Consider the following 15,850-nt stretch of genomic DNA (forward strand, 5'->3'; position numbering starts at 1 on the left):
GGTTCACATTCACTACTGAGAACATTTATAATTCTGAATTCACCAAATGATCAAGAGATAGTCTTTTTTTTTCTCTTTTTTTTTATAAATTTAGATTAGCCAATTATTTTTTCCAATTAAGGGGCAATTTAGCGTGGCCAATCCACCTACTCTGCACATTTTTGGGTTGTGGGGGCGAAACCCACGCAGACACGGGGAGAACGTGCAAACTCCACACGGACAGTGACCCAGAGCCGGGATCGAACCTGGGACCTCAGCGCCGTGAGGCGGTTGTGCTAACCACTAGGCCACCATGCTGCCCTCAAGAGATAGTCTTTTGATGGCAGAGAGAACAGCAGTACACCTGCTTGGTCTGGCTTCAGGTCCAACACTGAAAACGTAACTAAAACACACCCTGCAGCCTGCTCAAAAACAAAAGTGAAAAGCTGACAGACAGCCCAGCTCCACCCACTCTCTGAGATCACTGCAGTCATAAACACCCCCATTTCTTAAAGGTACTCTCACTACAGATATTTATATGCACACCCATTTATAAACACCCATTTCTTAAAGTACTCTCACATGACAGCTGAGAAATTTATATTACCCCAACTACTGCACTCATTTATATGTAGCTGACTCAATAAGTACTGGGATTCAAATGTAGGATCTTTTCAACAGAGTGCTTTAGCTGTGAGATGAGAAAGGGTTTGCATAGCTGAGAATTGCTTTGCTAGTTTTAAGCAATAAATATTTAAAGTAGTCCAGGCAAAGGAGGTGCATGGCGGGGGGGGGGGGGGGGGGGGGGGGGGGGGGGGGGGGGGGGCAGATATTAGTCAGGGTTCCTACATCTATCCGCCAACTGCTGATTACTGCTGTAATATGCATATATGTGTATGTCTGATGAGGACAGCATCAAATTAGCCTGTGAGGCATTCCACTGTCAAATAGTCTGCAGTGAAAAGGGGAGACTAAAAAATAAATTGATTTTCTGCACTTGCTCGTACAAAGAACAATCCAGTAAATTGATGAATTACTGAAACATTTTATCGTGACAAGCAATTAAGAGGAAAATAAATATTTCAAAGTACCATGTGTGAAATGGTTTTGTCTTAGTCCTTGAGGCTCGGACTGATAGTCTTACGCCTGACTTCTTCATCTCATGTAACTTCAAAATATTGATCTACATCCCAGCAAACATCAGCAGAGAATTTGTTCTCATCTAGTATTTCTGTGTTTTGAGTGTTTGTGAATTTGTTTTAACCTTCTGCTGGCATTTCCTCCTTTACATTGCTGGCCCTTTCCATGGGGTCCAAGCCAAAATGATATTTCTGTGACTCTGACATAATTTCCAAGGACAATTAAGAGGTCATTTTAAAGTAAAGTTTAAAAGCACCTTTGTTAATTTTCTTTTTTTTAAAATTTAGAATACTCAATTAATTTTTTCCAATTAAGGGGCAATTTAGCATGGCCAATCTACCTAACCTGTGCATCTTTGGGTTGTGGGGGCAAAACCCACACAAAGATGGAAAGAATGTGCAAACTCCACATGGACAGTGACGCAGAGCCGGGATCAAACCTGGTACCTCGGCGGCGCGATGCAGCAGAGCTAACCACTGCGCCATGGTGCTGCCCTCTTTGTTAATTTGCAACACCATTCTCATGTTTGAATGGGCAGCACTTGCCTTTCACACCTCAATGTTCTTCAGGCGTAGACTTCAGCAGTATCAGCAAAATCTGGTGCTCAAGGATATAATTCTGGGCGTGATTTACCGAGCAACCAGCCACATGGTTTTTGGTGGTAGGTGTGGCCCGCCAACGCGATTTTCTGGTCCCGCTGTTGTCAACGGATTTCCCATTGAATACACCCCTTGTTGCTGTCATGGGGACCAGATTACGGTAGCACAGTGGCTAGCACTTGCTTCACAGCGCCAGAGTCCCAAGTTCATTTCCCGGCTTGAGTCACTGTCTGTGCGGAGTCTGCACGTTAGATATAGATATAGAATAGAACAGTACAGCACAGAACAGGCCCTTCGGCCCTCGATGTTGTGCTGAGCATTGATCACCCTACTGAAACCCACGTATCCACCCTATACCCGTAACCCAACAACCCCCCCCCCCTAACCTTACTTTTTAGGACACTACGGGCAATTTTTAGCAGGGCCAATCCACCTAACCCCGCACATCTTTGGACTGTGGGAGGAAACCGGAGCACCCGGAGGAAACCCACGCACACACGGGGAGGACGTGCAGACTCCGCACAGACAGTGACCCAGCCGGGAATCGAACCTGGGACCCTGGAGCTGTGAAGCATTTATGCTAACCACCATGCTACACGTACTCCCCGTGTCTGCATGGATTTAGTCTGGGTGCTCTGGCTTCCTCCCACAAGTCCCGAAAGACGTTCTTGTTAGGTAATTAGGACATTCTGAATTATCCCTCTGTGTACTAGAACAGGTCCTGGAATGTGACGACTAGAAGCTTTTCACAGTAACTTCATTGCAGTGTTAATGCAAGCCTACTTGTGACAATAAAGATTATTATTATTGCATACACACAAAGAACGTACAGTGCAGAATTAGGCCATTCAGCCCATCGAGTCCGCACCGACACACTAAAGCCCTCGCTTCTACCCTCTCCCCATAACCTAATAACCTCTCTTGACCTTTTTTTGGACACTAAAGGCAATTTATCATGGCCAATCCACCTAACCTGCACACCTTTGGACTGTGGGAGGAAACCAGAGCACCCGGAGAAAACCCCGCAGACATGGGGAGAATGTGCAGACTCCGCACAGACAGTGACCCAACAGGGAATCGAACCTGGGACCTTGGCGCTGAGAAGCCACAATGCTAGCCACGTGTGCTACTACGCTGCCCCTAAAAGAGGGCGGCGGCACGGTGGCGCAGTGGTTAGCATTGCTGCCTACAGTGCTGAGGACCCGGGTTCGATTCCCGGCCCTGGGTCACTGTCCATGTGGTGTTTGCACATTCACCCCGTGTATGCGTGGTTTTCACACCCACACCCAAAGATGTGCATTTTGGTAGGTGTATTGGCCACACTAAGTTGCTCCTTAATTGGAAATAATTGGGTACTCCTAAATTTATAAAATCCAAATGAAAAGAGTATCCCGTGAGCATGAACAGCTGGTAAATCTGCCTTCATTCATTAAATAGCAAACAGGAGCAGACGTTTTGGCCAATTTCTCTCTGGTAATCTCACGTTCCTGGGTAATGCTCTGGGGACCTGGGTTTGAATCCCATCATGGAAGATGGCGAAATTCAAATTAAATAAAAATCTGTAATTGAAAGCGTCTCATGATGGCTGTGACAAAATTACTAATTGTCGCAAATACCCAAATGGTTCGCTAATGTCCTTTAGGGAAGGAAATCTGCATCCTTAACTGGTCTGACCTGCATGTGAATCCAGGCCCACAGCATGGCTGTCATTTATATGCTCTCGGAAATGGCCAAGCAAGCCACTCAGTTCAAAGGCAATCCGGGATCGGCAATAAATGCTGGCCCAACCAGTGATTCCCTCATTCCCGAATGAATAAATACAATTTTCACATTGTTACAATTGTGACGTTTATTCTATTTCGGGACCACATTTTTAAATTTAGGGTGATTGTAGGGAGCCATATGACTTCTTCTGAATTTTGCCTATTTGTTTGATTGTTAAGAGTTCAAAGAAAGGATTGGATTATTTTACTGGGAAGAAGGTGCAACGTGCTTGGAGACAATGGCAGCAACTTGTGTTAACAGTGGAAACTCTGGATCTCCCAAAGTCTCAGAAAGGTGTCGAAACTACAGGATTGCAGACAGTTGTGTTGTACCCTGTCCATTTACTAAGGTGAACAGGAGTTGGGATCAAGAATAAGTAATCAGAGGGCAGCACGGTGGCTCAGTGGGTTAGCACTGCTGCCTCACGGCACACCGACATCCCAGGTTCAATCCCGGCTCTGGGTTACTGTCCGTGTGGAGTTTGCACATTCTCCCCGTGTTTGCGTGGGTTTCGCCCCCACAACCCAAAGATGTGCAAGGTAGGTGGATTGAACACGCTAAATTGCCCCTTAATTGGAAAAAATTAATTGGGTACTCTAAATTAAAAAAAAAAGAATAAGTAATCAGCAATTCTGCCTGGGGAAGAGTACAATAAAAGATATTTTAAAAATATATATTTTTGAGATCAAGTTACTGATTTCCAGGGCAGCACGGTGGCGCAGTGGTTAACACTGCTGCCTCACGGTGCCGAGGTCCCAGATTCGATCCTGGCTCTGGGTCACTGTCTGTGTGGAGTTTTGCACATTTTCCCCGTGTTTGCTTGGGTTTCGCCCCCACAACCCAAAGGTTGGTGGATTGGCCACGCTAAATTTCTCCTTAATTGAAAAAAAAATAATTGGGTACTCTAAATTTTCTTTTTAAAGCTACAGGTTTCCCTACAAATCACCGAATATCACAGGCAGACAGCAGTTTTGGGTGGTCAGCAGAGGGAAGAGGGTACTTGGCTTTATAAGTTGTCACAGCTAGAAGCAGGAGGGAGTCAGTCTATAGTCAACTGACACATCCTGCAGCCATCTAAGGATTTCAGAAGATTTGACCTGGTGTGGGGAGAAGGGAGAATCATTGGGCCAGACTTTAATGATGGTGGAATTAGGGAAATTCCCTGAAAACAATAGGAAAGCAGCTGGAGATGGTCACTATGCGACAAAATGGAGAAATGCCAATTCATTGGAAGCTGAGAATGGCAGCAAATGTAGACGATTCACTATAGGGACTGTAATTTATTGGCGAGTGCCATGTTTGATAAGTTTCAAGCATAATTTGCTCCGAAAAGGAATTGGGTTTCTGCAGTGGTGTTTTTTAAAACAATTTCAAGTTGTAAAACAGGAAATTTTTTTGGGACATCCTTTTCTGTTATTTTTTTCCCCTTTTTCTTTTCTTTTTTCGTTATTAACTGGATGTTTGAATTTTTTCAAAAAATATTTCTGTTCTCCACTGGTATTGTCACAACATTAACTGAGATCAGTTAATTCACCACTGGACAAGTGAATATGGCATCATCCTGTTATCTCTAACTCAGTATTGCACAGTAATGTTTTTATCCATTCAGCTATAGGGAGGGCTCCAAGATCAATAGGAACTTTTGGTTAAGTAATATTTATCATCTCATGATTAGAACTGCAACTCACGTACTCTTCCTTTAACAACATTATCCACCTCTGCTGCTACTGCTACTTTACATCCACTACTGCTGAAATGGTATCTCGCTATTGTCATTTCTAGTCTTCATGACTTTTTTTCCTTCCTGATTCTAATGATCCAAAACTACACTAGCCAGTACTAAGCCCCGCACACCCAACATCCCCATTTTCACTGACTCTCACTAACCCCCTGTCCCCCAGTTACATGAAATATAAACGCCTTGCCTTCACCTGCAATATACCTCCATGGACCTTGCTACACTCGACTTGTACAATGTCCTTCAACATTGCACCGCATTCCATTCCTTCAGTTCCTGCGACACTGGCCTGTGTATCTTTCTTCCTGGCTAAGCTTTCAGCAATTTCAATCTCGCTCTCTCGAACGAACTCCCCCCGCACCCCCTCCCCCCCACCCCACCCCCCCAATATCCCTCTGTCTTTCCCCACTATTCAAAGTCAGCTCGAAACCTGTTTCTTCATCCCTTTCGGGTGAAGCACTTTGAAATGTTTTTCTGTATGAAAGGTGCCATATTAATGCAAGATGTTGGAAATAATCCCTATGAAACACCAGCTGATTAATAAAACCCTAGCTAGAGCAGCACGGTGGCGCAGTGGTTAGCATTGTTGCCACACGGCGCCGAGGGCCCAGGTTCAATCCCGGCTCTGGGTCACCGTCCATGTGGAGTTTGCACATTCTCCCCGTGTTTGTGTGGGTTTTACCCCCACAACCCAAAGATGTGCAGGGTAGGTGGATTGGCAACGCTAAATTGCCCCTTAATTGGAAAAAATGAATTGGGTACTCTAAATTTATTTTAAAAAATAAATCCCGAGCTAAATACTCACCAATGGTGATTTAAGTGTTATTTTTTAATATTACAAACATTTTTAAATACTCATTTTACAAGCAACTATTAATGTTCTTAGAAATAAAAGAAGAATTCGAAAGCTGCAAAGTCCCTGATGATTTGCTCGCTAAAGAACAATTTATAGAAAAACATCTTGGTATATTGAACAGTAACAGGTTTGACTCTACTCCACACTCTCAAAAGGAAAAACATATAGCATCCCAAAGAGGTAAGACATCTGGGAAAAAAACTGTTGAAATTTATAATTTCAACCTGTTCTGGTAATGCTAATTTAAATCAGCATGTTCTTTAACAAATGATATTCAGAAATCAACAGTGTAAGTTAAACATTTGCATTTTTTGGTGGATTCTGTTTTCATGAAGGTGAAGGATGATGATCCATTTTGGGTAGCCAATGAGCGGGATTCTCCATCCCTCCGCGCTCGATTTCTGGTGTGGTGCGCCCCCCTGCCGACAGCGGGATTCTGTGTCCCGCCAGCCGGCCAATGGGGTTTCCCATTTTGGGCACTCCCCTTCACCATGGAAAAATACATGAGTGTGCTGCTGGTGAAACGGAGGATCCCACCGCCGGAGAATCCAGCCCAATGTCTTTATCAGGCTTGCTCAGTTTAGACACATCTGGTTAGTAACACAGTAAAGCTTCCAATTCTCCTGCGTACAAGGAAATGGATTGCTTATGCTCCAAACTCCATTCATAGCTGGCACAAAGAAGAGGTACTCCACCCCAAACTGGAATGTATGGTCTCTGTGAAGAATGACCAATGTGTCAAGCCACTGCACCAAGCTATTCCTCCACAACATCACCAACTCTGAGGTTTAGTAAATCAGGCATCACTGGTGAAAGTGACCTTGGAGTTTGTACAAATAAAACCCTGGTTTCTTTGAAATTTTCTTGAGGTTTTCTTTGCAGCACCATCATTTTCTGGGCTAAATTTTAGCACCAGAGATAGCTGTGTTTGGATCGAGTTGAGGGTGAAATTTAAAGGAATTTGCACCTCACTTCAACCCTCCATTAACCCAGTCACGTCTATCCACTGGAGGTGGAACAGGTGGCAACCCATGCTCCAGAGGTTGATACTGCTTGTGGGCTAGGAGGAATAGGAGTGCTTCCCCTTTACCCAAGCACCCCACTCATCAGACCTTTTCCCATTCAAAGACTCCTGGCTCTGGGATTGGGTTCCCACCCTCATCCATCCACAGATTGGACACTCATCTCCAAGGTCGGGAATTGAATTTCCTCCCTCTCTGGGACCAAAACTGAATGCCTCAGGTTTGGGGTTTTGACCAACCTGGTCCTGTGGCATGCTTTGGTGTCCTACTCATCCGTTTGGAATGTCGTGTCTGTCAATTAAGCAGACCTCCAGGAAAAAAGATGCACAAAGTCGAGTTAAAACTGCACAGCATGTGGGAAACCTGATGTGACCATCAATTCACAAGACACGTGGTTGGAAGTGAACAGTGGTTTTAATAGTCTTACAACAGAGCCTGGCTGCGACAAGATGAACTGGCAGGCAGGCTCACGACTGCAAAGCTTTATACTTCCGGTTAGTGGGAGGAGCCATGGGCGGAACCATGGGCGGAGCCAAGGGTGGAGCCCAGTACAAACTCCTCATCTCCCCCTATGGGCAGAGCCGCGCAACTGCTCGAATACCGAGCTTAGAAGAACACAACACATACAATATAACACAGTGTGAATTACTAGATTGTGATTCACCACAAAACCTTCTGTCCAAAGTATGCTCCTGCCTGCATAATCCACCCATTAGTCTCCAGGCCACTTGGTATTATTTCCTAACGGTGTGTCAATTTGAGTAAGCTGACTAAAAAAAATTATAATGTCTCAAATGATCAAGTTAAAACAAAGTGATGTAGCTGTAGAGTACAGTAACATAGGGAGACCTTGTTACACTGCGCATTGTCGCAACCCCAAAGCAAAATTAATTTGTTATTTGATGTTCCCGTCAGTCGAATAGGCTGAGCAGCTTTTGAGATTTCTTTAATATCCATCACTTTTAAGGCATTTACTCAACTGCTTTCAGCTTCACCACTCTTCGGTATAATTTGCCATTCCCCAGGCTAAAAGGGGGAGGGGGTGAGGGGGGGGGGGGGAGGAGGCGCTGTCATCCTAACGGAAATGTTAGGAATCCATTAGCTAATGCGGAATCTGTCAGATTTCTTAAAAGGGCTGCAAGCTGCATTTTTATTTTCTAAATTTAATTTCTTCCCATGTGTAAAATACTGGGATATAAATAACAGAAGTAGCCAGAGGAAAAGAAACACTTGTTAAAGCGCTTGTCAGATGTTCGTAATGTCCTTGATGGAGGTGGTGCTTTCCTCAGTGTAGAAAGAATTTGAAGAAGGTGATGCTCTTGTCTACTCATACCTGCTGTTAATTTGTGAACATGATGAAACTGTCGATCTCGGAGGTTGTGTCAGTTTTAGCACAAGACTGAGAGGTTAGATGTGTCCCTAGCTGTAATAGAACATAGAACATAGAACAGTACAGCACAGAACAGGCCCTTCGGCCCTCAATGTTGTGCCGAGCCATGATCACCCTACTCAAACCCATGTATCCACCCTATACCCGTAACCCAACAACCCCCCCCCCCCCCCCCCAACCTTACTTTTATTAGGACACTACGGGCAATTTAGCATGACCAATCCACCTAACTCGCACATCTTTGGACTGTGGGAGGAAACCGGAGCACCCGGAGGAAACCCACGCACACAGGGGGAGGACGTGCAGACTCCACACAGACAGTGACCCAGCCGGGAATCGAACCTGGGACCCTGGAGCTGTGAAGCATTTATGCTAACCACCATGCTACCCTGCTGCCCTAATATTGCCTCCCCAGCCCCCGATTCACTATTACCGTGATGCAGCTCACCAAGCAGAACAGTTCTCAGTAAGGCTCTCAATGTGAACCTTTTAAAAAAATTAATTTACGGGATGTGGGCGTCACTGGTTAGGCCAGCACTTATTGCCCTTCAGAAGGTGGTGGTGAGTTGCTTTCTTGAACCGCTGCAGTCCTTGAGGTACAGATACACCCATTGTGCTATTAGGGAGGGATGTTGCCCCAGCGACAGTGAAGGAACAGCGATATATTTCCAACTCAGTGTGGTGAGTGACTAGGAGGAGAACCTCCGGAGGTGGGATTCCCAGATATCTGCTGCTCTTGTCCTTCTAGATGGTAGTGGTCGTGGGTTTGGAAGGTGCAGTCTGAGGAACCTTGGTGGGTTACTGCAGTGCATCTTGTTGATGGTATACATGGCTGCCACTTTTTGTCAGTGGTGGAGGGTTGGAATATTTTTGGAAGTGGGAGCAATCAAGCAGGCTGCTTTTTCCTGGATGGTGTTGAGTCTTTAGAGCGTTGTTGGAGCTGCATTCATTCAGGTAAGTGGAGAGTATTCCATTACACTCCTGACTTGTGCCTTGTAGATGGTGGACTAGCTTTGGGGGGTCAGGAGGTGAGTTACTCGCTGTGGGATTCCGAGACTTTGACCTTCCCTGGTAGCCACAGTATTAATATGGCTAGTCCAGTTCACATTCTGATCAATGGTAACCCCCAGGATGTTGATTGTGGGGGATTCAGCGATGGTAATGCTGAATGTCAAGGGGTGATGATTAAATCCTGCCTTGTAGAAGATGGTCATTGTCTGGCACTTGTGTGGTGTGAATGTATCGTGCCACTTGTCAGCCCAAGCCTCGATATTGTCCAGATCTTGTTACAATTGGACATGGACTGCTTCATTACCTGATGAGTCGCGAATGATGCTGAACATTGTGCAGTCATCCGCAAACATCCCCACTTCTGACATTATGATGGAAGTAAGGTCATTGATGAAGCAGCTGAAGATGGTTGGGCCAAGGACACTACCCTGAAGAACTCCTGCAGTGATGTCCTGGAGCTGAGATGATTGACCTCCAACCACCACAACCATCTTCCTTTGTGTCAGGTATGACTCCAACCAGCAGAGAGTTTCCCCCTGATTCCCATTGACTCCAGTTTAGCTACGGCTCCTTGATGCCATACTCGGTCAAATGCTGCCTTGATGTCAAGGGCAGTCACTCTCACCTCACCTCTGGCATTCAGCTCTTTTGTCCATGTTTGAACCAATGAAGTCAGGAGCTGAGTGACACTGGCGCAACCCAAACTGAGCGTCCGTGAGCAGGTAGGTTATTGCTGAGTAAGTGCTGCTTGATAGCACTGTGGATAACTCCTTCCATTACTTTGCTGATGCTGGAGAGTTGACTGATAGGGCAGTAATTGGCTGGGTTGGATTTGGCCTGTCTCTTGTGTACAGGACACACCTGGGCAATTTTCCACATTGCCGGGTAGATACCAGTGTTGTAGCTATACTGGACCAGCTTGGCTAGGGGTGTGGCAAGTTCTGGAGCACAAGTCTTCAGCATTATTGGCGGGATATTGTCAGGACCCATAGCCTTTCAGTATCCAGTGTCTTCAGCCATTTCTTGGTATCACGTGGAGTGATTCGTATTGGCTGAAGACTGACATCTGTGATACTGGGGACATCTGGAGGAGACTGAGATGGATCATCCACTTGGCACTTCTGGCTGAAGATCGCTGTGAATGCCTCAGCCTTGTATTTTGCACATTAGTGCTGGGCTCCTTCATCAGAGGATAGGGATATTCATGAAGCTTTCTCCTCCAGTGAGTTATTTAATTGTCCACCGCCATTCATGGCCGGATGTGGAAGGTCTACAGAACTTAGATCTGATGCGTTCATTGTGGAATCACTTAGTCTGTCTATTACTTGCTGCTTTTGCTGTTTGGCACACAAGTAGTCCTGTGTTGTAGCTTCACTAAGTTGACGCCTCATTTTCCGGTATGCCTTGTGTTGCCCCTGGCATGCTCTCCTGCACTCTTGTTAAAATAGCTAAAGATGAAGAAGAAAGTGCTCTCAGCATGGTAATAATTAATGGTGATATGTCCATACATTACCAAGTAACAAACAAAAGGACAAAGCAATGAAATTGAAATTAGAACTGATCACTGCTCTGGTAAGATCAGATATTAAGTATAGTGCCCAGTTCTTGTCCTCAAGGTGCAGCAGAGACATTTGAGCTCTGGAAACTGTAGTGGAGCACAAAACTGATCCTTGGCAGCAGCGGATTTAGTTAATGGAAGTAAACTGGAGGAACTTTGACTCTGCAACGTTGAAAACAGTGGAAAAGAGATCTTAGAGAGTCACAGAAATGCAAATGATACAAAAAGATAGATCAAACACTACTCCAAATCAAATTAAATTGTGACAATTGCACAAAGGGTAGAGGGTACGGTTGTTAGCACTGCTATCTTACAGTGTCAGGGAAGCAGGTTCAATTCCGGCCTTGGATGACTGTCTGTGTGGAGTTTGCATGTTCTCCCTGTGTCTGAGTGGGTTTCCTCCGGGTGCTCCGGTTTCCTCCCCCAGTCCAAAGATGTGCGTGTTAGGTGAATTGACCTTGTTAAATTGCCCCTTAGTGTCCAGGGATGTGCAGGGGTTATGGGGTTCCAGAGACTGGCTGGGAGAGCGGATCTAGGTAGGGTGCTCTTCGACAAGGTCGATGCAGACTCAATGGGCTGAATGGCCTCCTTCTGCACTGTAGGGATTCAGTGGTTCTATGAATTTAAGACTGATGTCAGGAAGTCCTGCACACAGTGGACATTTTGAGGCAAAATCCCCAAAATAATTTAAGAAAGAATGTGGTGCAGATGGTTGTTTAAATTTAAAGGGTTTTCTTTATCTGTATCAATCTTGTGATCCATCTGAAGCAGAATATGTAAACCATGGAGAATAAACTACTCTGCAAGTTCTTGTTGTAAAGTTTACAGATAATTCTTTGTTTTTCACACATCTCTGAATAAACTGTTGGATTACTGAATGTTTACAACTCTTAATGACCTATGCAGATTGTTAGTTGGTGAAAAGTTTAAAGTTGACTAGCAGTAAGTATACTGATGGCCAGGTTCTGTTGGGTGACATTATGGAATTAATTTGGCACAGTTCCAACCAGAAGAGACCCAGGTGCAGTTTGATTGCTGGATGATAGTAACCATGGAAATAGGTGAATTTTAATAGACATTTCTAAAGGAGGCCCATATGGAGCTGTGATTAATTTTTGGAGCATGTGAGATGAATTAAAATTGATTACATCATTAAACCAAAATGAGTGAGAATCACTTCAGATAAATAAAAGTTGACAAGACTTACATAAGAACCAGAAGGTGACTGGTTCACGAACCACTGAGAAGTCTGTGAGAATGGATGGATCGTCTCTGTAAATTCCTCCTCTGTTCCTATGCATGAGACTCTTGACCATCGTTTATTTTTCCCCATCAAAACCAGGACTGGATGTGCAGGTCAGGTGGGTTTACAGGGATAGGCTCGGGGGAGCGGGCCTAGGTAGCGTGCTCTTCTGGGGGTTCGGTGCAGGCTTGATGGGCCGAATGGCCTCTTTCTGCATTGTCGGACTTCGATGGACTGGGTGCTTGCCACAGGGGAATTGTACCTGTAAACATGCTCTGTACCAATGGATGATGGTGATGTGGGTTGGGACGGATATATCATGAACCATCGGCTGGATTTTCCGATTCTGAGACTAAGTGCTGACCCTGGCATGGGGACGGTGGCCTTTTACGACTGGAAAAACGGTGCAAAAAAGGCCACTGATCCCTGGTCTGGTGAGGGCCTAGCAGGCACACAACGTACAGCACCCAACTCTAGCTGCCGAAAAGGCCGGAGAATTGCTGGATCCGTTGCCCCGCATGCTCATGGAGGTGGCCTGCAGCGGTTGTGCTGCGCAACATGCCGTTGGCCACACGTGGACCTGGCCTGCCAAATAGTGTCCCCATTTGGCCAGGCTCACCATCCCCGAATCCACCCTAACAAGTGCCACCAAGACCCTTCCAAAGCCCCCCCTGCCTGCGGATCGGCTCCCCCCCGCGACTGTGGCAGTGCTGGACTCAGCTGCAGCCGCCACGCCGTGATCCCGACAAAAAATAGCATGAGAGACCCACACCGCCGGGAACCCAGCCCATCGGGGGCAGAGCATCGGTGGGAGGGCTTCCGGTTATGTTCGGAGGCCGTCCATACGGTGTGTAGCGTACTCCGAGAGTATCCCGTTTTGGAGGGGTTGGAGCATCGCAAAAGCAGTGCAGCCCCCGATTTTGACGCCACGTGGATTCTCCAGCTAAATTAATTCTGTGACAAAAACATGTTTGTGCAGTGGGTGTTATTATTCATCGCAGAATTCAACCCATGGAAATGGAAATGGACTTTCATATCAAGAATACAACATTTCTCTGTCCAATTGTCGCGAGCCTGCCCCTCTCATGAAAGCATTGACTTTCATTCAGCCAATGTTTCCATTTTCTTGTCCATTTCTCATTTTGTGCGGCAGACTATTTGAATAGAAAAGGTCTCATAACGGAACCTGATCCAATCCTTAATCAATGTCTGCACATGCACTTTCCAGCAGGTGTCACTGCAGACATGGGTGCGATTCCAAGCTGATTTTTTTCCCTGTTGCCCAGGGCAACGATTGCCCTGGCCAAGGTGAGTGATTTCAGCACAAACCAGGAGTTGAGCATGGACCTCCAAATCTGTATCGCTCCTATTACATCCTCATGCCTTCTCCCACCGGGGCGAAGCTTTGCACAGGACAAATGCAAGTTGATAAAATTACCCATACTGGGTTATTAATTGTGGCTATTAATGGGCATTGATATGAAGTTTTCAAATAAAAATGTCATGCAAAACTTTCAAGCACAACTTTATGCATGAAGCCCTGGAGTATTGTTTGAAAAAGGAAAAGTTTTTGTTTCTAGTCTATTTTTATTATTCACAAGATCTTAAAATGAATTAAACATTGAGGTCTTGTTTAACTTTTAATGGAATAAAAGAACAAATTTAAATGTACCTTGTGCATGAAATTCAGATTGAGGTAATTATCTGGTCATGTATCAGTTGCTGTATGTACGACCTTATTGTGTGCAGATTGGCTATTGGTGTCTGTCTATATTTATAACAGGCACTTCAGAAGTTCACTAACTTGACAGCGAAGGGGTTTTGTTTTGGGGTTTTGAAAGACGACTTATGAACATACCTACGTATAATAATGATGGACAGAAAAAGACCTAATGGTCCCTCTACTTGCACTTGTCATGTGCTTTATGTACAATGATTTATTTTGGAGTGCCATAATTACATTTGCATGGCCTTAGCAGTAGCTACAGTTGACAAAATATGCTGGAAAGTGGACACATTGAATGAAAACAGTAGTAATAATCAGAAACAGTTTCTCAGTTATGTTAAGCTTCCGAGGAACGATCAAAAATTATAACAGCCTTTGAAGGATACAGAAATGTAGATGAAAAAGGACTCTCAAGTTTATGACTATGGACATTTTGTAGTCAATGAGGAGCCCCAAATAGGTAAGTCAAAAGTAGTTTATTTCCTATTTGTGGTTTGGAAATACAGCAACTGAGCAACACTCCAAGTCCCAGCTGGGACCATCCTGAGATGCCGGCTCCCTCTTGGGCCGGCTTTTATCTCGGGGAATTAATGAGCTCCGCTGTTGGGCCTCGCTGTTGCCCATATCTTTAATAGTTCACTGAAGAACGGCAAGGTTCTTGAATGTTGGAAGAATGGCAATATTATTTTAACATTTTTTTTTTAGTATACATTTTGAGGTATTTTTGGTTTTACAACAACAAAATAAACAGCAAACATAAGTCTATAAACATAGTGCAAAAAGCCTGCTTCCTCCCTTACAGGTCCCACCTTTATTAACCCCCTAGACTAAACTAAACTAACACCCCCTCCCCCTCTGCTGGCATTTAATTTTCTGCAAAGAAGTCGACGAATGGTTGCCACCTCCAGGCGGACCCTAACATCGACCCTCTCAAGGCGACCTTGATTTCCTCCAAACAGAGAAAGCTAGCCATGTCAGATAGCCAGGCCTCCGACAGGATATCAGAAGTGACTTCCTTTTCGCTTCATAGATTGTTCCAGGGGATATCGGAGGTCACTGATTTAAAAACTTGCTTACTATCTCAAAAACATGGGCACGTTAGCTAGCCTAAATCCCATCATGCCTTGTGACTACTGCTTGTAGCGAGAGCGGACATGATTATCACTGCTTTGTCCCAAAATACAAATCCTTTCAAAGGTGTGGCAACTGTATGTTAACATTTCTGCATGTTGCTTTTGTAGTTCTGGCATTTCTTTTGGTCTTTTTCTGTGTTACACCAGCTGAACTTCGTAATAATGTCCTCGGGTCCTTCAAATCTTTCACTATATAGAATCAATGGTTAATGTTTAATGGTTAATAATGATTACCCAGTACACTTTCTGTAATTAATCTCAATCCTTAATAAACTACCTTATGTAAAACTACTCTCATGGCATCCTAGCTATTCAGTTTTAAGAGGTCTCATCGCTGGAACCCCCCCCCCCCCCCACTTCACAGGCTTCCAGTCAGAAAACCATTTTCAACCATCATCCTCTGCATCCTGCCACTTAGCTAATTCTGAATCCAATTTGCCAAATTTCCTTGGATCTCATGGGCTCTTACTTTCGCTATCAGTATGCGATGTGGGACCTCATCAAAAGCCTTGCTGAAGTCCAAGTAGACAACATTAAATGCATTGCCCTCATCTCCATACCTGGTTACTTCTTCGAAAAATTCAATCAAATTTGTCAGTCATGACCTCGGCTTAACAAAGCCATTCTTGATTAATCCCGGCCTCTCCAAATGCCGATTAATTCTGTCTCTCAGAATTGCTTCCAATAGATT

The 15,850-nt window shown here is 44.8% G+C and overlaps 1 protein-coding gene across 9 annotated transcripts in view; it reads left to right on the forward strand.

Annotated features, from left to right (window-relative positions):
• The window catches only part of LOC119952445 (uncharacterized protein C8orf48-like), a 77,943-nt gene that overhangs the window by 33,741 nt on the left and 28,352 nt on the right, over positions 1-15,850 (forward strand). For 7 of the 9 annotated variants that reach the window (XM_038776207.1, XM_038776203.1, XM_038776205.1 and 4 more), the window contains exon 3: positions 6,107-6,256. The exons of the other annotated variants lie outside the window; for them this stretch is intronic. In XM_038776207.1, coding sequence (XP_038632135.1) covers positions 6,107-6,256 — 150 coding nt within the window. The remainder of the gene's footprint in view (positions 1-6,106; positions 6,257-15,850) is intronic. 9 annotated transcript variants of the gene reach the window in all.

Source organism: Scyliorhinus canicula, chromosome 17 (genome assembly GCF_902713615.1).
Source record: "Scyliorhinus canicula chromosome 17, sScyCan1.1, whole genome shotgun sequence".
NCBI classification, from domain to species: Eukaryota; Metazoa; Chordata; class Chondrichthyes; order Carcharhiniformes; family Scyliorhinidae; genus Scyliorhinus; species Scyliorhinus canicula.